This window comes from Heteronotia binoei, chromosome 10 (genome assembly GCF_032191835.1).
Source record: "Heteronotia binoei isolate CCM8104 ecotype False Entrance Well chromosome 10, APGP_CSIRO_Hbin_v1, whole genome shotgun sequence".
NCBI lineage: Eukaryota > Metazoa > Chordata > Lepidosauria > Squamata > Gekkonidae > Heteronotia > Heteronotia binoei.
Window position 1 is genome coordinate 44,973,330 of NC_083232.1, and position 25,143 is coordinate 44,998,472.

Genomic DNA, 25,143 nt, shown 5'->3' on the forward strand with positions numbered 1-25,143 from the left:
TGACTCATATTTTTGGCTCGCGTCTCCTTTTTGCGGGAGTTGCTTTGCTCGCAAATGACTGCAGAAACATCTTGCTGTATCGTTATCATAATTGCTAAACTGTCTAAAGTCATTATGTTCAGATTGCTGCCACAGCCCTGGCAGGACAGCTTGTTTTATTTATTTATTATTTGAGGTATTGTGGGTGAGTGTATGTTTTGGGGGGGGGGGTGTTTTTTTGTTCTCTTCCTGAGTGATCTGACAGATGCTGGAAATACCTGCACTGACAATAGAATCTGATCTTGCCTAAATTGTCTGGAGTCTAGACAGACTGCAGAAATATCTTTTTAACATTTCATATTCCAAGATACCAGAAGGATTTTTTTCATACCTTCCAGATTAACCATGGATTTAATATTTTATCTAGAATTAATTTCTTAGCATTTTTCCCACACTGGAATCTGAAAGGACAATGAGCTCAGTCCAAAAAGTTGTGATTGTATGTATGTTTATTGGTAGTGCTTTAAGGCCAAATAAAATTGGGTTTTAGGTGAACTACCATGTATTTATTTGTGTATTTCACTGATACTCTCCTTTCTCCCAGTGTTCTCTTCATTTTTATCCTCACAGCAACTCTTTGAGGTAGATTAGAGTCAGAACATGTGACTGGCACAAGGTCACCCAGCGAGCTTCCATACAGATATTGTAGATTCAGACTTGGATCTCCCAGATGCTAGTCCAACACTCTAATCACTGTAATGTCCCCCTTTGGCTGTGGATTCCAAGGTTAGAGTACACTCTCTGGTCTTAGTAGAGACAAGCTGGCTCACAACATCAGCCATTTATTTGCGAGGAGACAACTCCAGACAACCAACAACTTCAGCTAACATACAAAACTGGAAACTGAAACAAGAGTTCCACCCGATAGAACCAAAATAAATCACACAGATATTAGAGAAGGAGCAGACTGCTCCATTACATACGTACACATACACACACAATAAATATACCACAATTACTACATCACCCTGGGTCTCCTACATGTGGTTCTAAGCAGAGTTATACTCTTCAAAGTTCATTGAACTCAGTGAGTTTAGAAAGGTGTAACTCTGCTTAGGAATGAACTGTTAGACTCACTGATACAAGTACATGGAGTTGGATTCTGTGAGCTTTTACACAAGAGGGAGGAAACCAACTTCACCCAATTCACTCTTCTTATTGCAACTGCCTCCCCTTGTCATGGTACATTTTATTTACAAGCATTCCTTCCCACATCTCAATTTTTGATGGTGGAAGGGCTGCAGAGAAGATCAGAAGGGAGGGAAAAGGTCCACCTTCACAAGCAGAAAACTAGTAGGATCTAGCTCATTCTTTAATATATGCTCAGACTAACTTATTTCTGATAGTAATTGTAACATATGTAACATGAATGACCTCCTATAACTACAGTGTGTCCTTTATGGAAACTGGCCTGTACCTTCTCCTGTAAGTCCATAACCATTTGTACTAGAGCCTTGTCTCTTAGACTTATCACAGACTCTTCTAGGTCCGGCTATATGAAAAAGGTATTTGCAGAATCCACTGAGGGAGTCATAAGAACGTGTCCTGTGGTTTACAAGGAACTATAAACCAAGTTTCTCTTTCTGGGATCAATGAGAGTTGAGATATGAGACAGAGTGCATTTGCCATCTGGTTGTGTAGCAGGGCTGGCAAGCAGGACAAATGTCCAGTTTAGCCATTGCACTGGTAAATATGCTGTACTTCTATGACTGATATAAACATACTTCCACAAGAGAGTGTACAACATGGCTGCATTTGGGTTTCATGTTATAAACTGTAGTTTGATTCTACTCAGGTTTATTTAGACCCTGAGTGCAGGTGCCAAAATGTGATTTGTTCAGTGCAAGCAAAACTGAGCTTCTAAACCATAGTATGAACCACATTTATTAACTGCAGTTAGTACTAACCCCAGCTTCTTGTTACATTTGAATTCAGAAACTGCAGTTTGCTTTGTAACACTGAACAGAAAAGAAGGAAGAGGTCCACCAGAAAAACAGAAGACTAGGGCAGAGCCAAGACCATCCAGAAAATCCAAAAAGCAGGAATTATCCAAGGAAAATAATCGGAAATGTATAAATCTGATTAATAACAGCACCCTTCTCAGCCATATGAATACAGAGTCAGCTAGACAGAGTGACCAAGGAAATCTAGCTGCTCCCACAGCGCTTTGCTCTTTCCAGTGTTTTCCACATTCTCTTCATTCCACACATCTCTTCCCTGCTAGTGATGATCCAGCTAGCATGTCTGGGCTGCCTTTCCTGAAGGGAAATTTAGAAGGCTGAAGAAGTCCTTGTTTAATATCCCATTCTCATTCAGTTTGCCATCAGATTCCATTGACAGTGCTCCCCACAAAACAAAGTTACAGTTGAAAGCAGCTCACAAACTGCCTGCTGCCAAACATTCCTCTCCAAAAAGAGGGTGCCCCCTTGAAATCCCCCTTTTACATCCTAGGAGAGATCAAGTTTTGTGAGGGACCTGGCCATGATCGTGTGTTAATTCCCAAGGTTTTATTTGAAAGAAATTGAGGTTAGAAAATGTGAAGAAATGATAAAAGAGAAAGGGGAGGGGGTGAAGGCTGTGAAATATCTGTTTTGTTTCAGATTTTTAAAGTTTATGGAAATCAGTGAAGTGGCTAGACGACAAGGGGAGATCTCCAAGTGGGTTTGGCTTGCTCTAGACTCCCTTGCTCATTCCCTACCCATTTATTTTGGCTGACCAATAGCAAGAAAGCTGCATACATACTGAGGTTTTAGCAGAGGCCAAGCAACACAAGGGAAGATGGAACAGCTCATGGTATCATCCAGAAGGTGGGGAAGGAGCAAACAGCAGTAACTGAGGTTTGCAAAGAAACTGGTCTATTTTATATATCTGGGAGATTAATCTGGGTTCATGCAGCGATCTGTGGTCGAAAAAAGCCCTAGATAATTGTGATGCCTGAATAGAGCTTTTGCATCCCAGTCTACAAACCAAGTAAAAAATTAAGGGTCTGTGAACTTCATGCCTCAGGATTCTGACAAGAGTCTTCTGGCTGTGTTTCAGAAAGCCACATTCTCATAGATACACGGTAAAAGATCAAGAGAGAGTATATAATTTCTTCCAATACCTTTCTTGCATGTGAAGAAGCCTGTGTTCATTTCTGATAGATGTTCAGGTCACTTTCATGAACAGCAGTAGCGGCCAAACTGAGTTCTCCATTGCCACATGGATTTTGTCTGAGACTGCCTCCACATACCGTTGGATATTGTGCTACCATTGTGCTAGAACAGTCACTTGTATCTGAATTGCCTTGTCTGCACTAGAAAATTCAATTGCAAAACATTGCTGCAGTGTAATGATAGTGCAATATCAAGTGGTGTATGAATGCAGCCTGAATGCTTGACCAGGTTCTAAGGTAGAGTGAAGGCTACTTTTATGTAAATAAGGAATCTTCTTCTTATGTCATCTCAAGTTTCTGGACATGATGAGTGAAGTCTTCCTTCCCTAAGATGATAACCTAGGTTTGAAGAGACAAAGTCATCAAGGATCATGCTCTTGGCCCAAGTGGGGGAGTCATGCAAACATCAGCTCTGCTCTCATTCGTTTGTCCTATAGTTGCTCCGAGCAGAAATGAGGAATCAACAAGGAGCAGGTCATGTGTGGGAGTATGTGGACTTGGAACATTTGTTCTCTGGCCAGGATGTCATGAGAAAACCATGGGCTGGGCATGGGGGGGGGGGGGGGGGGGATTGTTTTTGCTTTTTTTTTCTGTGGTGCCATCGTTCAACCTTGTTTTTAAAAGGCTTGCCTTCATATGACTATTAAACTAAAATCTTTCTATACATTTGTGATGTCTGTTTAATGATACCACAAAAGAAAGCAAATGGTGAAGCTCGTGATTAGTAAGCTTAAAATAATATTAATATTTTCATTTTTTTGATAAAGTTGTGGTACAGCATATCCTTTTTAAAAAGCTGTTCGATTTCAGCATTGTCTCTGAAAATAACTGAGCACATTTATTTTCACAGTCAGGGGTCTATTTTCTTTCCGTTGCCTCTGCATTCTGCCCATTAGTATGAATGTGATTCACATGCACACATTGATGGGAGGACAGGCTTATGTATTTGCACATGTATGATGATGTGACAGAGCAAAAAATCACAATGAAGTGTTCTGATTATTTACAAAAATCACAATGAAGTGTTCTGACTAGTTTTTAAGTAAACCATATTGAATGTAAATACATTGAAGGGAACTTAAATTAGTTTAAAATATGTTATTTTAAAATATGTTTACATTTGGTGTCCATTTTATTCACAAATCTCTTCCAAATATTACAAAAAGAAACAAGTGTTACAGTCCTGTGGAAGAAAGGTTATTCATAGGTAACACCAAATCTAGACACCTCCCTTCTCACTGGCCTTTTTGATTTCTTCTTTCCCTTCCCAGCAGAATTAGCGGAATGGCATAATTATGTTTTCCAACTCAGATTGAAATGGGAAGTGCAAACTGCAGTTTTCTGGATCGAATGGCAAGTTCTGGCTGGCAGCTTTGTCCAGCATAGCATCTCATGAAGCCAACATGCTCTGAGCACAAGTAATTTGCTGATTGCTAGGCTGACAAAATGCAAAATGTGTAGGGAGTTAGTGAAATGTGCCAAAGTGCCATTTTCCCTTCTCCAGCTGGTCATCCCCTCACCAATGATCTAAAGGAACATCCGATATAGAACCCCATGTGTGTGAGGGTCCAGTATATATTCACAAGAGGTTTGGCTCCCCATTTTCGGTAAAGGAAGGATCTAGATAAAAGTGAGTGCCTAATACACTTTCCATATAATAGTTTAGATGCTTTTTGCTCTTCTGCACTTGTGATCAATGTGTCTTCCAGATGGGTCCATAAGTGTTTTATACCAGTCTAGTTTCCCTACAAGTGCCTTTCATTTAGGGTCTAAAAAGAAAAAGAGCCAGCTTCCATCAACATTCCAAGATAGGTCCCCTGCCGTGCTTTGTTGCAAACCACAGGGAACCCAGCATTTCCATGCCAGTTGGGTGTAGTGGTTAGGAGCACAGACTCTAATCTGGAGAACCGAGTTTGATTCCTCACTCCTCCACATGCACTTGCTGAATGACCTTGGGTTGGTCACAGTTCTCAAAAGAGCTTTCTTAGCCCCACCTTCCTCACAGGGTGTCTGTTCTGGGGAGGGGAAGGGAAAGGAGACTGTAAGTCGCTTTGAGACTCCAAGTAGAGAGTGCGGTATAAATCCAGTCGTCTCCTCCTCCTCCATGGTCTCCTGCTGTGGCAACCTCAGGGATCTGGAAAGCAGCTCTATTGTTTAGAGTTTTATACAGTGCTTTCATCATCCACTTCAGTTCACATACATTATTATGGTTGTCATCTTAACAAAAACCTTGTAAAATAGGCTAGTATTATATAGCCATATTGAAGCTGATGGACACGGCCAGGGCTTTTTTTGTAGCAGGAACTCCTTTGCATATTAGGCTACACCCCCCCTGCTTTAGCCAATCCTCCAAGAGCTTACAGGGCTCTTCATACAGGGCCTACTATAAGCTCTTGGAGGATTGGCTACATCAGGGAGGTGTAGCCTAATATGCAAAGGAGTTCCTGCTACAGAAAAAACTGTGGACAAGGCTATATAAAAGGTGGCTTTCCTAGAGCTACCTAGAGAATTCACAGCACAGATGAGGAATTCCTTTGAACCACGGGTCAGTTTTCTTAGTTACTGCCTTAACACCAGTTCTTTATTTATAGGAGATTGTAGAAGGTTAGGGTCACCATGATCCTAACAGAACTACAAGTTTCTGTCTCATGTTTTATTGTGCCTTATGTTACCGGAATGCTAATGGAATGTTGATGGTGACATCAGAATCAGGCCTTGGGCAGTATTCCCAGTTAGGGACAAAAATATGGCCAATTCCCTTCCCCCCTTATATTCCTGTTGGTTCCCCCCCTTTCCCAGCTAACATCTTCATGTAGCCTCTGGACCCATTTTAAAAAGCCAAAAATAAAAGATAGCCAAAGCGGCTTTGTTTTTGGATTACCTTTGTGCAGTGATTGCTTCAGGAAGAAAGGATGCTTTGCCCTGCCTGTAGGCATTTGGAAGAGAAATAGTTCAAGTGATGATGACTGCTGCATGCAGTGTACTTTTTTTTAGGAGCTTAAATAAGAACTCCTTAATGAAAAAAATGCCCAGGTTTGAAAAATCAGTCAATTTAATTACTGTGTTTTATGAAGGCCATCACCCATTGCTGATTACTAGAGTGATAAAATCTTTAGCTTTGGAAGCCTCTGTAGGGGGTAAACCTGCCTAAGTTGAGCAAAGTCCAGTAATTATCACCTGAAATCCTTGTGTTTCTCATTACCATAAGTTACCTTCAAGTTCTTGAGATCTTTAATGTACACATTCTGTGCCAATTGTGTGTGTGTGTGGGGGGGGGGGGGGCGGGGAGCAACAGTGATTTTTTAAGTTAAACTCTTATATAGAATAAAATGCAAGGATTTGTGCTGGTTTAAAGTACTGTCTTCCCAGCCCTGAGATGTATATGGTATGTTGTGATATATACCTGTAAGGAATGTGGCAACCATTTCCTGCTCTGCCCTCCTTCTTTCTCTGGTTTATCTTGTCTACCATGTTGCTGAAAAGGCAGTTGTCTGTTATCAACGGAAGGCTAAATTGTTTGAGCCATTTGAGTTCAAAGACAACAAAGGGATGGAACGCATGATGTGGAAAAGGTAGGAAGATAAAATGTTTCTAGCTGAATTTTGGGTCAAACTGATGGGCTGTACATTTTCTAGAAGGGCAAAAGGAAATGTTTCTTTGCCCAGTGCATATTTAATTTAAGGAACTCACAGCCACAAGTTATGTAATGACTGTTCAGTCAGTTTACCAGTTCAGTTCATCATATATAATCACGTATGTATTAGTTCCTTGAGGATCTTTCTGAAATTGTTGTTTCTTGCAGTGTTGTAGAACCATCTTCTTTTCTTGCCGGTTGTTCTGTTCCTTCATCTACATGTATCATGGTGTGACTCCTTGTAAGAATATGCCATCAGCATAAGAGGCTGACTTAAGTTTTAACCATTTCCTCAGTTCATATGTTCTCTTTTCTTCCTGTGTCTGATTTAAGAAAGTCTGTACTACTTTAAAGTCAGAGAAGAAAGTACTGAGACCGCCTGTCTCTAGAACTGTGACCCAGGAGACCCACGCTGAAGCAGAAATCCTTGGTGTGGAAAGAACATACTGTTGTAAAACTGGTATCGATCAATTCCTCTCATCCATTATGTCCCTGAAAGGGAGGAGGAGAAGTAGAAGATGATGATATTGGAGTTATACCCCGCTCTATGAGTCTCAGAGCGGTTTACAATCTCTTTTACCTTCCCCCTCCCACCAACAGACACCTTGTGAGGTACGTGGAGCTGAGAAAGCTCTCCCAGAAGCTGCCTTTTCAAGGACAGCTCTGTGATAGCTATGGCTGACTCAGCAGCTGCAAGTGGAGGAGTGGGGAATCAAACCTGGTTCTCCCAGATAAGAGTCCACACACCTAACCACTATACCAAACTGGCTGTCTTAGGAACAAGGAGAGAACTGTGATTATCTCAACCATGGTTAAGAAAATCACATGAGGAAAGTATTTAAACAAACACCCAGTAGCACTAGATGGGAGACTAGGGGGCAAAATTCCAGGTTCTTTTTTCCCCCATTTGGAAGGGCATGGACTAATGTGATTTGTTGAGAGTGAACACCAGAGCGTCTGGTGATTCTTAGACATACATGTTGTTACTTCTACGTATTCCTAGAAGTGATGTCTTGTCAAAACCAATGGCATTTTTAAAAAACCCAAACTTGTTCCCACTAGCTGCTGGAGTGCCAGTGCATATCATGGCAACCCTAACATATGAGAATGAGGAGCATAGTTCAGACATATGTAAGTTCTTGGAGGATTAGCTACACCAGGGGTGTATGGCCTAATAAGCAAAGGAGCTCTTGCTAGAATTCCACCCCTGCAAGGAAGTGGAATCTGTGGACCCTACTATGCTTGACAGGAAGGAGACACCGGAACCCCTTTTCCCCTCCCCACTTTGCAGCACAGGATGATTTTTCTGATGGTGATTAATAAGATACCCCACCAACTCATAGCTCCTGCAGGCAAGCATCTCAAAGGATGAACAGGACACTGCCCATGTTGCATGCGAATTAATCGTACAGGACTGCATAATATTGTATGAAAATGCCCATTGAAAAGAATACCATTTCATAATATTGTACAGCACCTTAATGAGGTGCAATGAAAATGTGCCTTTAAAATAACAAATTAGCCAATAGGAATAATAAAACAACTGCATTGAGTTTTTTATATGCCCAGTAAAATCAGTTTGACTGGGAAATTGTTACAGCCATTTGCCTGTGCTACAGGGAATTGAGTGAAAAAAAAAACCTGCTCAGTGCCAAATCTGGGTTAAAGCTGCATTACGTTAACCTAATGGCGCAGTTGTTTGCAAAATTCAGTGAAACAGACATGCTCTTTCTCACTCATGCCGGCATATGTTTTCTGGAGAAATATCTTCCGAAACGAAAATTAGTTTGTGTAATTAATCATCTTTATGATTCTTCTGTGGTTTGAGGCTGTCACTTCCAATAGCAACCTTGGTTGTGAGGGAGGACTTAATTATGGTGTTAAATTTTTTTTTAATGGTTGGTAAAGTTGTGTGTAGTTATGAATGTACAGAGCTGCGGAATGAATATCTTGATAAGGAGCCGGTTAGCCTAAAATTGCAGCACGTTACAGACAAAGTTCAGGACATTAATTTGCTCCATAGAAAAGCGGAAACGGCGTATTTGAACTATAATTTTATGGTATTTGCAGGCACGTTGGCTGTGATCCAGCAGGCTGTGCGTACACAAGGCTTCCTTTGGGTTGCTATAAAAAAAGCAAAAGATCCACCTATTCCCCCTTGTGAGCCACACAGGTCTTTCCCTTTACACAGCAGAAAATAGGAGGCCTTGAGTCCACCCAGCCTTTTGGGATGTAGGACTTGGGTCTACTAAACTAGTAGGTGATTCCACCCCCCCCCCCCCGAGATAACTAATTTTTTTATTTTAGAAATGAGTTATTTTGTATTAGGGATACTCAATTTACATTCAGACTCCTAACCAGGTATCCTGGATAGAGCTTTCTTAATAATGTGAATCCTAAACCAGAACCAGACATAATTGTCACCGGCTGACTATAGACCTTGACCAACATCTAAACAATATTCCTTTTCCATTCCCATCTTCTGCCAGTGGGTGAAGACTTTTTTTTGTTTCATTTGGCATTTCCTTAATGAGTTCTCCTTCCTATCCAATGTTTTAATATTTTGTATATATTTTAACTCTGCTATGTATCTATTTTAACTGAGTTTTTCTTACTATAACTCTGTTTTTTAATTATTACAATGGTATGTTGATTTTAATGTAGGTTGCCATGTCTGTTAGAAACACCAATGGGGGGATGGGGGGGACATTCTGGGAGCCAAAAGCTTTGTCACACAATGTATCAGTGCCACCCAGTAGTGATGGAGGCGCACTGGTGATGCACTGGTTTGGGGTCAAAACTCTGTGGTAAAATCAGCCTCAAACCATAGAGTTTTGCCCCCCAAAAATCATGCCCCTGATGTTACTGATGTGCCTATATCACTTCTGGGTAACATAGTTATGTTGTGTTTATTTCCGGCAATATCACTGGGGTGGAATTTCATCCCACAAAAGCCCACAAAAGTGGGGGATTCCCCATCCTCAACTGGGAAATGGCAACCCTATCTTAATGGCTTTAAAATGTAATTTTACCATGCATTTTTTAAATTGCTAGCTGCCTTGGTGGCCCTTGTAAAGACAGAAAAGCAGGGAACAAATTATTTAAATGCATAATTTGTCTCTGAGCACTGGAGGCTTGGGATAGAAGTGGAATGGCCTGTCATATCCTGCCTATCTTGTCTCTGTTGAAAATGACGTGTTGGATTAGGTAGACTTTGGGCCAATCCAGCAAGGCTGCTCTAATTGAACAGCACAATCTTGCAGTAAAAAGCAAGGTTCACAACAGATTAACTCTACATGTTTTCTACTGGTGAGTGTGTCTGTGAATTGACCCTGATACCGAACAGTTAAAAGTTTGCCCCTTTGGATTAAAACTGTGGGCATAATCCTCCTCTCTTTGTTAACTTCTAGAGATCCCAGGGCTGGCCCTAGACTGTTGGCACTCTAGGCAAGGCTCACCTTTTGTACCCCCAGAAGGCCATCACCCTAGGCAATAGCCCTGAGAGATCCTCTGTAGATGACCTTATGCTCCTTGAAATCCCTGTGTGTAGGTTGCCCCTAGCTATGCATACTTGCCAACTCATGTGCATGGAATCGGGGGGGGGGGGGCAGTGTGCTCATGCTGTTCCCTCTCAACATGTATTGATTTCAACATGGATTGTGTAATCTGTGGAGAGCTATAACTCAGTGCTAACATTGTGTACAACTGTGTGTAACAAAACCCCAAAGGCCTCTTTCCAGGAGAGGGAGAGAAAGAACTATAGGCCTAGGCCTTCTTCTTTCTACTCGTAAATCCCACCCATTCCCCACCAGTTGCCAGGGGACTCCTGGAAACCCAAACACCATCCCTAGTTTGGTCCAATGAGCAGCCACTTTGGGAGAGGAATGTTTATATCAGGGAACAAGTAGCCAGTACAGCCATTTTTCTGGATTGGATTTCTTAATTCCCACCCCCACCCCTCGTGCTGCAGTCCTCAGCGTATCAGCCCACCCCAACAGTTTTAAAGCATAAGAAATCCTGAATTAGCATGGCTGAAGCATCCCAAGGTTGTTCCTAGGGCTGTTGTATTGCCTAGATATGGCCTCAGAGAAGCCAGGAGAGATGATGCAGGAAGTGCTTTATTCTTTCCCCACTGGCCTCTTTTCTGCAACTTCAGGTAGTTTACCTATTATGGGATCCAGATGCATGTTCACACTTCCAGACATGCATGTAAAACCCCACAAAGGAAGGGAGCACAGGTAGCTGGACCCTGGGTTGGATCCTGACTAACTAGCCATTTCCATTGATTCCCCTTTCCCACTGCAGACCCTCCCCCCATGTCATTCCTCAGTGTTCCCTAACCCCCTTCTCCAAGCAGCATTTTGTAATGATGTGGGCTGCTGTAGGAGGCAGGAAAGTACAATTCTCATAATAGAAAATTTAGTCTGGATCCAGCTGTTGGTGGAAGGACGATAATTCCTGGGTATGGTAGAACATTTTACAAGGCAATCACAAGGCCATTTGGTTGGTTTTGCTCATATAGTCTATGAATTAGCCCATCCCCAATTTTTTAGACCCTAGTGTGAAGAGTATCCTCATTTTTAAACTCTATTCATTCAGTTTTAGATCTATGAAGAGCGGAGGGGAGAGGTTCTCAATTTTTCACCAGTATTACAACTAGCACAACCTATTTAACTCCCTTGGAACTCTGCAGGGAAGTACTTCATAGCAGAAGTTAATCCAGATGAAAACCCACAAATGAACTTTATAGAAGGGTGACATGTACAATTCCTACAATACCTGCTGTGCATTGAACAGAGACAGTATTTAGGCCGTCTGTGGTATTCCACCCCTTCAATTAAGCACACCAGTATATATACAGAGCTGATTAAAATCATCTGCATGCAGTTTGCTGGCTTCAACCCCTGGCCAGTGGTTTCATCCATTGTTAACAAGGATGCTAGGTTCTCTGAAGAGTTAAGTACAGTGGTACTACAGCTATGCAAAAGGGGTGCTTTCGGTTACTTTGGTGGCCCTTTCCTTCCATCTTACCTCCCACTTTGTCTCCAGCCATGTGTGTGGCATTGGGAGTTGCCTGGAAAAACACAGAGTTTTTCAGGCTATATAAAAAGAAAAATAATGAAGGAGTTTTGATACCACCGCAGGATCAAAGTCAGAATAGGTACACATATATAATAATAGCATATGCTTGCTCCCCCCCCCCCCTTTTAAATTGCTCATTCATTCCTCCTTTCATACTTTGTGGCAAAATATCTTCTGACCTCAGTAAAACAGAAATGGACCCCTGAAGGAAAATTAAAACTCCACCAATTTGTAACTTGGAAAGTTTTCTTTATAGCATTGATATTCTGTGCGCTTTGCAAAGGATTGGGACCGGTGCTTCAGTCAGGGGTTAAAAAAAATCTGCGCACAATATTTATTCTTCAGCCAACTCAAATCACTGTTTTTGTTCTGCAGCTTCATAAATGTATCCACACAGAACCCAATTCATGCAAAACTGTTTACAACAAATCTCTTTTCAGTACAGCATTTATTTCCTTGGGTAGTGTGGGCAACCTTCAGGATGGCAGAAGCTGTGCTAAGAGTATGTTAAAAGAGAACACTCTCCCGAGATAGGATCTTCTAAAATGATCCTGTTAAATTGGAAGATTACAAGGATGCTGATCAGCCACACGTGGTATTTATTTTGTAGCCTTGTCTTAGTCATTATAACTCAGTTGCCTTGCTGACGCTGTCAGAGGAACCCAACTAAAATGAACCCAAAGTCTTTTTCACTGTCCTTAATTAGCCAGCTTTTTTAAAAAAAAATTTAACTAGCTCTCTCGAAGCCAGGCATAATTTATAATGGAATATAGACGGGATGAGATTGCCAGGATCCGAATTTTAGGAAAGCCACACTCTTGGACTCCAGTGGAGAGACTTCCTTCATGAGGAAGATGGGGGAAATAGATGTGAAAGCATTGCTGGCATTAGAAATTTGGGTATTTGAAGTGGAAAATCAAAATGCCATCTCTCTGGGTTCTTTTCTGCCAAACTACACAGAGAAAAAGATGGAAAGGGAAGGTAGAAAAATGGCACCCCCTCTGGAATCTTATATCCTGAAGCAACAGTATCACTGTGGGTCGTGGTGAGGCCATCCCTGATCCTTGTCAACAATGATAGAAAAATAGCAAGAGATTCTACAAATGATAATATTGTTTTCCAGTAATTTCCACTGTTAATATTCTAGTCCAATTTCTTCAGATGAGAACAGCTGGGTTTGACACCACAGAACAGGGACAGGAATGTACACTATCACATTCAAAGTCATCCATTTATACTCTGTGCTTTTTTCTGCTGCTAGCAAATAATGGTTATGTCAGGAGTTTGCAGTCAGCATGCAAGTGACTGAAGTGCAGAAAGATAAATATACTCCTTTTACTTCTGCCTTCTGCTGGAGATACCTGATCTTGAAAAGAAAACCGGCTTTTTCTTCCAAGATGTTCCCAGAAGAAATCAGTCATATTTTCTATTGTAAACATTACTGTTTTGCACTATAAAATGTTCTTTAAACTTCCATATTGATATAATAAGGGATGTCCCATCAGACTCCTGTCCTGGGGTTATTGGCATATTCGCTGGTATGCTCTGAAGTTGTGAGGCTTAATAATAGACAGCACACTGACTTGTGCAACTATTTACATTTATTTACAAGTTTATAAGTATTATAGTTATTCTGGTATACACTTGACAAAGTGCTTCACCAGACAACACGTTTGAGAGCAGAGATACACTGTACAGGCTATTCACAGTTATATACATACAGCTATACAGAAGCACCAATCAGCACACAGTGCTGAGTCATCCTGCATAGGCACAAGTACTCTGGACAGAACCGGTATGCACCTGCTAAGGGAAGCTGTCAGGAACTGTCACAGATCATGAACTGTCATAGATCACTTGCAATAGACTCCAGCCAGAAGTCTTACCAACAACAAGCATATGCTGACACTCCCCTTAAGACTTAGGCCGTGAGTCCCAGATAGCTCATCAAAACAACAGTACTGTAGCTTGATTAAACCTCTATGTACAGTCTCCCTGACATTCTGATAGCGAATGTTAATATGTCTACTTCTTGTTTTGATACCCTGTGCATTTGCCAACTGTTGAGCAGCAATATTGTCACAAAATACACATATAGGTAAGTCACACTGCATGTTCAGGTCTATTAGTAGCTGTTATAACCATGCTAGCTGAACAACACAATCACTTAATGCAGAAAACTCTGCTTCACAAGTACTTGTTGAAATGTGTGGTTGTTTCAAAGATTTCCGCATCACAAGAGCCCCATGCACATACACAGCATAGCCTGTTGTGGACCTTTCATCTTTTCTAATCTCCCCAGCTAGAATCACTGTAAACTGTTACTTGTTATGCTGAAGTAGTGTCTAATTTGTTTGCAGCAGTATCTTTTAGATACCTCAATACCCTTTTTACAGCAGTCCAATCTCTCATAAAAGGGCATGCATACTTCTGACACAACATATGAACTGCAATGCAGGTATCTGGCCTTGACCAACATGCTATATACAGTAGGGACCCAATTAGTGATTGATACAATGCCTTGTTTTCAAACACTTTGTCATCAGGCTCTTTTCCATAGCTCATGGTTATTGGTGTGGTAACACAGTTTGCATTTGTCATGTTGTATTCTTCAAGCAACTTAGCTATTTTATGCTCCTGACTGAGTTCAAAACATCCATTTGTGTTCTTGTAATGTCTACACCCAAGTATTGCTGAATGCTGCCCAAATGTTTAATCTTAAACATGCATTGAGTTGTTTGTGTAAACCATTGCACCTGCATATCATCATGGAACAGAAAACATAAATCATCCACGAATATGAACAGATAGCATTTAGTTTTCCGAATGGTTTTGCTGAACATACATGGGTCAGCAATTCCCTGTGTGAACGCAAGATCAGTTAAGGCTTTGCTAAGACACTGATTCCATGCTCTTGCACTCTGCTTTAAGCCATACAGGGCTTTGTTAACTTTTAACACAAGGTTCTGGTTAGTGCTTTCAAACCCTGGGATTTGCTCCATGTAGAGCTGTTCATCTATTCGGGCGTTTAAATAAGCAGTTGTGAAATCGAAATGGTGCACCTGCATCTTATCAATCCCAGCCTTGCACAATGCTGTTTTTAGTGTATCAGAGTTGACCATAGGGACAAACACTTCATCATAATCCTGTCCTTCAACCTGGGAAAAACCCCTTGCTACTAGCTTGGCTTTTCTTTGCAGCCCACTGTCCGATAAGGATTTCAGTTTGAATACCCAGCGGCAACCGATATCATTTTTGTCAGCAGGCAAATTAGTCAGAGTAAACACTCCATTTTCAGAAAGAGAATCATGTTCTGCTTGCATGGCAGTTTGCCAAGCTTGCCTTTCTGACTCAGGCAAGGTCAACACCTCCTGATAACTTTTTGGCTCTCTTACATACTCATGATTTACAGTAGTGGTATTAAGCCCAAATCTGACTGGAGGTATACCCTTTGTACTCTTGGTAGACCCTCTAGGCACCTTTTGCTCACTCTGTTCACTCTCAGAGGATTGTTGCCTAGGAGACACTATCTCCTGTTTTATACTTTTGGTTTCCTCTGATAAGGGGAGTGCGACCTGCAAAGGCAATCCATTAGCATGCACTCTGTGCCAATTCTAGTCTTCACAAAAATTGGCAGACCTGCTAAAGCTCAGCGTTTGATGTTCTTTAGCAAACCTGTATGCTTTCATTCCTGTTTGATAACCTAGAAAGAGAAGCTTTTTGGAGCGAGCTTTCCCTTTTCTCCTCTGGTTTAAAGGAATATTCACCCAGGCCTTGGTGCCAAAAATTCTTAAATGTTCCAAACTGGGGTTTTTGTTGTACAACAACTTGTAAGGAATGTTATCTATAGACCTAGTCCAAATCCTGTTGCTTATATAGCATGCAGCCTTCAATGCTTCAGCCCAGTAAGTGATAGATAAACCAGCATCAGTAAGCATAGACTGCATCATATCTTGCAAAACTCCCCCCTTTCTTTCAGCCAAACCGTTTTCCTGCGGTGTTGACACATTTGCCACTCTTTGAATTATACCTTGTGCTTGCAGCCATCTGTTAAATTCACCTCCCATATCAGTCTGCAAAGTACGTAATTCATCCAGTTGTTTCTGTACCTTGCGTGCCCGATATTTTACTATTGTGAACATCTCAGACTTCTTTTTGAGCACATACACCCATGAGAATCTGGAAAAATCATCAACCAAGATTAGTGCAAACCTCTTATTAGAGTGGCTTTTGAGGTAAGGCCCTATCACATCTGCATATACTAAAGCCAACGGTTTTGCAGACACTCTTTCACTTTTCCTGGCAGCCGGGAATGCTTTTGATTTTGTGCGTTTGCACACTTCACGATCAATAAACACTTTGCATTCCTTCACTCTCTCATGCCCCACTATAGCAAGTGTTTTGCTGATAGTGTTAAAACTGGCATGCCCCAGCCTTCAGTGGAGCAAATGCACACAGTTATCATGAGGTTTTGTGTTAGTTACCACCTGTGCTCCCACAGATAAATTTTCTATCACATAGACATTGTTTTGCAACCTTCCCACAGCAAACACGTGGCCACCCTTCATTATTTTGCAAGAGTTGCTGGCAAAAGTCACAGTAAGGCCAGCTTTGTCCAAAGCAAGTACACTTAGCAAATTGTTCTCAAGAGCAGGAACACACAGCACTTCCTTGAATGTATGTTGGCTGGAAATGTGACACTGTCCTGACACCGTACCTCAGAGTTCCTGCCATCAGCTAAACCCACATGCTGCAGCGTTGAGGATTGAATGTCATGTAGCAGGTATTTGTCTCTGCAAAAGTTCTGAGATGCTCCTGAGTTTAAAATTCACATCCCACATGCAGCAGCCACATCTGTGACCACCAATGAGGCCTTCGGGCTGTGTGAAGAGTTGCAAGGAGTGCCTCTCTTCTTCCACTCCGGGCACGATAGTTTCAGGTGCTTTGTAGACCCACAGCAGAAGCATCTGCGTACTTTCAGAGCAACTTGAGATGCCTCTTCATGTTGCTTTTTGCTCTCTGCTCGGCCAGTCTCGCTGGCCCCTTTCGCCTCCTTCACTTTGGAATGCTGCCACGTCTCTGAGAAACTCAACTCCCTCTGCCGTTTTCCTCTTCCAGCAGGCGTCCAGTGACGTAAACCAAGGTTAATCTGTTCGCTTCTGTAGATTCTAGTGAAGTTATCAGCATATTGTAATCCACCGACAGGGAACTGAGAATGATAAACACTTTATCCTCATCCAGTACAGTTTTTCCACGCTGCTCCAGTTGCTGGAAGCATTCAGCCAAAGTGTTTAGATGAGCCCTCACAGACTCCCCCTGTCTCATTACAGTCCAGTACAGGCGATGAATAATTGCTGTCAGAGACCCAGCTGTACTTTGCACGTACACAGCCTTCAAACTGTCCCACGCTTGTTTAGCCTTCGGCTTACCAGACACATGCACAAGCTGGTTGTCTGCCACACTCAAAACAATGGTCGCAAAAGCTTTTTCATCCTTGACATCATCTCCAGCAGCTGGATGGTATGGGGGAGCATTGACATACAGCCACAGACCTTCAAGAGAGACCTACCAAGAGAGAAATCTTGGGGTCGTGGTAGATAACCCACTGAAAATGTCAAGAGAGTGTGTGATTGCAATAAAAAAGGCCAACGCCATGCTGGGAATTATTAGGAAGGGAATTGAAAACAAATCAGCCAGTATCATTATGCCCCTGTATAAATCGATGGTGCGGTCTCATTTGGAGTACTGTGTGCAATTCTGGTCACCGCACCTCAAAAAGGATATTATAGCATTGGAAAAAGTGCAGAAAAGGGCAACTAGAATGATTAAAGGTTTGGAACACTTTCCCTATGAAGAAAGGTTAAAATGCTTGGGGCTCTTTAGCTTGGAGAAACGTCCACTGCGGGGTGACATGATAGAGGTTTACAATGTTATGCATGGGATGGAGAAAGAAGAGAAAGAAGTACATTTCTCCCTTTCTCACAATACAAGAACTCGTGCGCATTCAATGAAATTGCTGAGCAGTCAGGTTAGAACGGATAAAAGGAAGTATTTCTTCACCCGAAGGGTGATTAACATGTGGAATTCACTGCCACAGGAGGTGGTGGCAGCTACAAGCGTAGCCAGCTTCAAGAGGTGATTGGATAAAAATATGGAGCAGAGGTCCATCAGTGGCTATTAGCCACTGTGTGTATGTGTGTGTATTTTGGCCACTGTGTGATACAGAGTGTTGGACTGGGTGGGCCATTGGCCTGATCCAATATGGCTTATCTTATGTTCTTATGTTCATGCCTACGATAATGTTCCATCTGAAGAGCCCACTCATTATAATTAGTAGAGTTGAGCTTCTCCACCAGCAGAGCGGTCGGTGCCTGGGCCATGCTGTCTTCTCCATCCGGCAGCTGGTCCTCAGAATCACTTCCATCCTCTGAGCTGTTATCAGGAGTCTGGCTGAGCACATCTTCCTCCTCAGCTTCAGAAACGGCAGCTGCAGACATCCACTTAATCACAGGTCACCACAGCAGTTCAGCCTCATTCAGAACCTCCAGAGCACGGCGCAGCGGAAGCGTGCTGGGCCCATAACCCTATTGGCGTATTCTGAAGTTGTGAGGCTTAATAATAGACAGCACACTGACTTGTGCTAACTATTTACAAGTTTATAAGTATTACAGTTATTCTGGTATACACTTGACAAAGTGCTTCACCAGACAGCACGTTTGAGAGCAGAGATACACTGTACAGGCTATTCACAGTTATATACATACAGCTGTACAGAAGCACCAATCAGCACACAGTGCTGAGTCATCCTGCATAGGCACAAGTACTCTGGACAGAACCGGTATGCACCTGCTAAGGGAAGCTGTCAGGAACTGTCACAGATCATGAACTGTCATAGATCACTTGCAATAGACTCCAGCCTGAAGTCTTACCAACAACAAGCATATGCTGACAGGGGTTCCCTCTTCCTAAGGGATGAGATCTCTAGGGGAATTTCAGGCTGACATGGAATGGGGAAGGCAGGAAATCTCAGTCCAGGGATACAAGAGGTTTCACGCATGGAAATACTAGCAAGGACCTAAGACAATATGTTGTGTTACCCAAAAGAATCCATAATATCTTAGCGGAACAAATTGGTTTTGCAGAGTCCTCCTTTTCCATGATTTCACAAGATTTCATTCATCGATCACAGTCTGCATTGTGTCACTTGCTGAGTTAATATAGCCCACTGATAGACATTGCTGCCTTAATTTGGAAAGGGTGGGTAGATGTTTAATAAACAAATTGTAATAGATAATTTTTAGAAGACTTATTTGTTTACTTTTGTAAACTACACAATATTTGTCTCTAGAAGATGTCTAAAGAAGCCAAATATGGCACATTAGCAGCAATGGACACACCCAGTTATGCTGCTTCATGTCTTGCAACAGTTGCTTCACCCACCCACCCCATCCTTACATCACCACACAATGTCTTTAAACAGTTCCTTTCTTCTACAAGTATCCAGAGAGAGATTACAGAGATGTAAAAATGTGCATGGTTAATTTGCATTCATGTTGCTGGTTTCTAGTGTCTGTGAAAATGTACGCAGCGGAAGCTGTTCAGTGTTTTAGGTGATTGAAACAATCTTATTTTGCATTATCTTTCAAAAATTGCGACATTGGATTCAGCTAGAATGGACGGTGGGGATTGCCCCATGATACTGCTAAAACATATTTGAGAGGGAGAAATCTGTTTCGAGAATACTTTTGTCCTATTTTGACGGGGAGAAAGGTATGGGGAGGGGGATAGCAAGAATTTTCAATTTTGAATTATGGGAGGAAAGTTCTCATCAGTTGTATAACATCTCTTTGCTCTGTTCCAGAGATGCTTAGCATTTTTATTATACTCTTTTTGGTACCTGCAATTTATTTCACATAAATGAAGCAGAATAAAAAAAAAAATATCTAGCAAAAACTGACATCAGTTGGGTAAAAGTTGCATAAAGTTTTTAGATGCACAATATAGAGTAATAGGACTCACTCTGTGGCTTGCAAAGAACTCACAGAGAATGACATTTGCAATTACCGTCCCCTAAAAGAGCCACATCACTACTGTATGTCCTGTGCACCATTTCATTGTATGAATACATAAGGTACAGGTAGTAATATTAAATATAGAGCTGGTGGGGGAATGGGCCATCAAATCGCAGCTGACTTGGGGTGACCCTGTGGGGTTTTCAAGGCAAGAGACATCCAAAGATGGTTTGCCATTGGTCTGCCTTCTTGTCATGACTCTGGACTCCCTTGGTAGTCTCTCATCCAAATAGTACCCCGGGCTGACCCTGCTTAGCTTTCAAGATCTGATGAGATCAAGCTATAGTGGGTCATCCAGGTCAGGGCAAAATGTAGAACTATAACTTTCAAATTACCAGATGACTTTTGAGGATGTCTCTCCCCACCATTGTTGAACCTTATCCAGACCTTGTGTGCCTGGAGAAGGGATTTTCCTCGCTGCTGTCTCATGCTCTCTCTTCAATTTGGAATAGCAGCTTACGTGTGAGAATGAGACTGCCAAGACTCCTGGAGGAAAGAGAAATGGTTGTGGAGAAGAGGGAGGAAAGCAACCACTGCTGTCATGTTGCTCTCTGCCCAGGTGGCTGCTGTGGCGATTTGTCTTCCCTGTGGCCAGCTTGCTTGTCTCCTGATAGCCACCTTTACGTCTGATGTTGGCAGGAGGGCTGCAGCTCACAGCTTATTGAAGAAGATGATATTGGATTTATATCCCGCCCTCCACTCTGAAGAGTCTCAGAGTGGCTCACAATCTCCTTTACCTTCCTCCCCCACAACAGACACCCTGTGAGGTGGGTGGGGCTGGAGAGGGCTCTCACAGCAGATGCCCTTTCAAGGACAACCTCTGCCAGAGCTATGACTGACCCAAGGCCATGCTAGCAGGTGCAAGTGGAGGAGTGGGGACTCAAACCTGGTTCTCCCAGATAAGAGTCCACACACTTAACCACTACACCAAACTGGCTCTTTCCTCCATGTCCTGCTGCTGGGACTGCTTCAAACAGGGATCCACCTGCCAATCACAAGCGTTGCAGACCAATTTCCTTGCTCACTTTCCAGAAACACCAAGAGGGTGCCCCACTGGGGAACAGTAGCCAACAGACCCAGAGGTAGTATCACCGTTGAAGGGAGTAAAGAGGTGCTCCTGCAGCCTGTTTCCAAAGCTAGATTTAAACATGATGATGAGGCAAAAGCACTGAACTTGGCATTTGCACCCTGGTTCCTTTATACCGGGCTGCTGTTACTCAGCTATTACAACCCTTAAGAACACTCCAACAGCTATTTATTCATACTGTTGTCCCTTTAATTCTTGCAGCTTGCCATACCGCACAGCGACGAGTGGTCTCGGTTTGCCCGGACGCTGGTGGAAATCCGGGCCAACAGAGCAGACAGTGAAGAAGAAGGAGCCGTGGAAATAGCTGCCTAGATGAGACTAAAGATTGAACCTTTCCCCCTTTCATCCCAGGCCGGCATCTGCCCTGGGTTGGGTACACCATTGTTCAGTGTCAAGTCAGTATTGTTGTGGCTTTCAATGCCAGTGTTCGTGCCAGAGTTAGAGTGCTGCTGATTCCTCCATATAAATCACACTGTGCTTAAAGCAGGCTGAAAATATCCAGAGCTTTTTCATGCTTCATGGAATTTTTTTTGTTTTGTTTTTGCTTTGGAGATGTTGGGAACAAGAAGACAAACCAGGCTGCTGTGGGTTTAGTGCTTGCCTTTTAACTCCTTGTAGTAGCTGCAGTGACTAGCTAGAACCCCCCGGACAAACTTGGGCTCCTCAGCACTTCTGGCAGAGTCCTATTAAATCCATATGAAGCCTGATCTGATTGGGTGCAGATGTGGCGTGCTTCACGATGTGGGACTGGGCAAAAAACGTTAGATGTGGTGTTTCACATGGTGACTTACATTATGAATGGATGTACTATATGGACGTTGCTGCTCTTTATTTATTGCGGTGTGCTGCATGGAACATATTTATTTGAAAGCATTAAAATAAATGATCCTTGAGCATGTGCATAACGAGCAAGCAGGATTGTCTCCGCATGCCTGTCGAGGTTATGTTGAGTTCCAAATAACAATTACAGGATGTCACTTTGTACTAAAACGAAATCTGTAAGAGGCTGGCTGAATTAAATAGAACTTGTGTTTTTTTTTTTTTTAAAGCCTATTATTTCTCGGTACTTGAACCATATTTCACATACAGCTGGGTCCCTGACACTTATTCAGATTGTTAATCTATAACAAGGAGTGCAGTTTTCAAGCCTGACACCAGTCATGCCAATAAGCTCCATCACGGCCCATCTGAAGACATCTGAGTTAAAGGTTCCAACTTACAATTACTCCACATTTGGCCAGGCAGGATACTGCAATCTCCCCACTCACATGTTTGTGCTAAAATGTTCTTAAGGTGAAGTCTCTTCAAAGTGTCAAAGGCCAGTCTTATTTACTTTATAAGCATTTTGAAACAGCAGAAAACCTAAACCTTGAATTTGATGGTGACTTCTGAATGCTCCAGGTGTGCTACCATACCCACTTGGTGAAAACAAAGGATAGCTGCTACTTTCTCATGGCAAGCCAGGAAGCAAGGGCATTTTCTACCTCCCCCTCCCTCCATCCTTTGCACAGCTGCAAACACATTATTCCACAATGGTGCCCATATTTAACAGCATACCCCATTTCTTCTTGCCACATAAGAGTTCAACAGAAATTACAAACATGTATCTGCATTTCAACTTCATTTACAGAAAAGTGCATATTGCGGCCAGGACATTGTTAACTGGCTACTTCCACACGGCATTTCATACCAAACACTGAAGAGAACAGCCTCCTCCTTTGGGCAACACCTGTGACTGATTTCTCACTAGCATTGCTCTGCCCCCAGGCTTCTGTTTTCCCCAGTGCAAGTGACTGATTTCCCACCAGTTGCTCTGCCGGCACATTTTGATGCACAGCTCCCTCTAGTTCCCCTCATGGCTTTGTGATGCTGTCTTTTAAGGATTAAGAAACTGTGAGGGGAACTGGTGGGAGCCCTGCATCAAAATGTGCCTCTGGAGCAACTGGTGGAAAATTATTATTATTTACTGAGCCGCCTTGGTGGGGAGGGCGGGATATAAATCGAATAAAATGAAAATGAAATGAATGCCTCATCCAGGCCAATGCCAAGCTCTAGGTGATGTACAACAAAAGATACACATAGGCCCTGTTCACAAAGCATGTTGAGTCCATGTTAAACTGACCCAGTTCTGTTCCGAATATCTTTGTTCTGGATATTATTGAGAAGACTGCCATACTGCCATTTGAATCATTCTGCGGTGAAACTGTCTTCTGCTGTCCACACGACGGCACCATGCAGTTCTTTTTTTCTTCCACTATTATGTGCATGTTAAAACATTATGTGGCTATACGGTTATGCACATATCGCTAAGTAGTAAAAAAAAAATGGCGACTGTAAACCGGATGTCTGAGGCTCCTTTTGTTCTGAGATAGCCTTCAGACATCTGGAAGTTGGTTAATATCACAGCAGAATTATCCAAAAGGAGAAAACTACAAGGTGAAACCGGAGAACTCAAAAAACACCACAAAGGAGCAGGTAACAAAATAATCCGGTTCCGAGAAGGATTGGGGGGAGCTACCACGCGTTAATACCAGGAGGCAGATGTTGCTGTCTGATCAGCCACTTTAAATCTGGAAGGAAACATCAGCAACATCTGATTATGCTGTGTGTCTGAACAGGGCCATAAAATCAATAAAACCAGGAATTTAAAACAGTTGCAACCCAATGAACATACTTTATAGTGTGCAATAATTCTGCTATTCCAGGCATTGGGAGCAGTTCCCCCCTTCCATTGAGGGGGGGAGGGGTGCCAGCCCAGCAGCCGTCGCTGTCCTCAAACAAAAGCCTGGCGGGACATCTCTGCTTTGCAGGCCCTGTGGAATTGTAAAAGATCCCACAGGGCCCTGGTGTCTTCTGGCAGAGTTCCACCAGGTCGGGGCCAGGACCGAAAAAGCCCTGGCCCTTGTTGAGAACAGCTGGACCTCTTTAGGGCTGGGGATCACCTGTAGATTTTGACCAACAGAACATAGTACTCTTCCAGGGACATAGTGGAGGAGGCAATCCCATAGATACGTCAGCCCCAGACTGCTCAAGGCCTTAAAGATAATAACAAAAACCTTGAAATCTAACTCGGTACTCCATCAGAAGCCAGTGTAGCTGATGCAGCACAGGTAGAATGTGTGCTATCCATGGCGTTCCTGTCCGGACTTGCGCTGCTGCATTCTGGACCCGCTGGAGTTTCCAGGTTACAATTAAAGGTAGGCCAGCGTAGAGCGAGTTACAGTAGTCTAGCCAGGAGGTGACCATGGATTACTGTGCCTAGGTCCAAATGAGGCAGGAGGGGAGTCAATTGCCTGGCTTGGTGTAGATGGAAAAATGCTGTTTTGGCAATATGTGTGAGCTGGGCCTCCAATGAAAGAGGGGCATCCAAGGTCTTGACTGTTAAGAGCGCTCCGTCAAGAGCAGGCAATCTGCGCTTGCACTGAGGGGAAACAGAAGCCTGGGGGTGGAGCAACACTAGTGAGAAATCCGTATGTATCCCTCTTGATACTCCTAGATCAAGAGAGCCGGTGTAGTGGTTAAGTGTGAGGACTCTTAACTGGGAGAACCGGGTTTGATTCCCCACTCCTCCCCTTGCAGCTGCTGGAATGGTCTTGGGTTAGCCATAGCTATTGAAGAAGTTGTCCTTGAAAGGGCAGCTGCTGTGAGAGCCCTCTCAGCCCCACCCACCTCACAGGGTGTCTGTTTTGGGGAGAGAAGATATGGGAGATTGTAAGCTGCTCTGAGTCTCTGATTCAGGGAGACGGGCAGGGTATAAATCTGCAGTCTTTTTCTTCTTAGATGAGCCATTGCCTGAGCTGTTACAAGCTGCTTGAACCAGTTTATTAGGCCTACCTCTGAGTCCCACTGCTTTTGAGGCAATCAGAGACAAACCCACAGCATGCTCCCCCAGATAGGGGAAGAGTCACTGTGAGGTATGAATGCACATACAGGCTGTTGCTCCAATGGGAGAGCAGGTTAGAACAGTAGCAGCAGACAGCAAAAGCCTGTGTTCCATTTTTTTTGTGGAGAGAACAGGACTACTTTGCCATATGGGTGTTCACCACACTACCCAGAGACATTTTGCATGACCATG

General features: G+C 42.9%; 1 protein-coding gene across 6 annotated transcripts in view; it reads left to right on the forward strand.

The window, feature by feature from the left end:
• Window positions 1–22,116, forward strand: part of DYNC1I1 (dynein cytoplasmic 1 intermediate chain 1) — a 233,051-nt gene extending 210,935 nt beyond the window's left edge. For all 6 annotated transcript variants that reach the window (XM_060248536.1, XM_060248538.1, XM_060248537.1 and 3 more), the window contains one exon: window positions 21,270–22,116. In XM_060248536.1, coding sequence (XP_060104519.1) covers window positions 21,270–21,380 — 111 coding nt within the window. In that variant the 3' untranslated portion in view covers window positions 21,381–22,116. The remainder of the gene's footprint in view (window positions 1–21,269) is intronic.
• The last annotated feature ends 3,027 nt before the right edge of the window (window positions 22,117–25,143 follow it).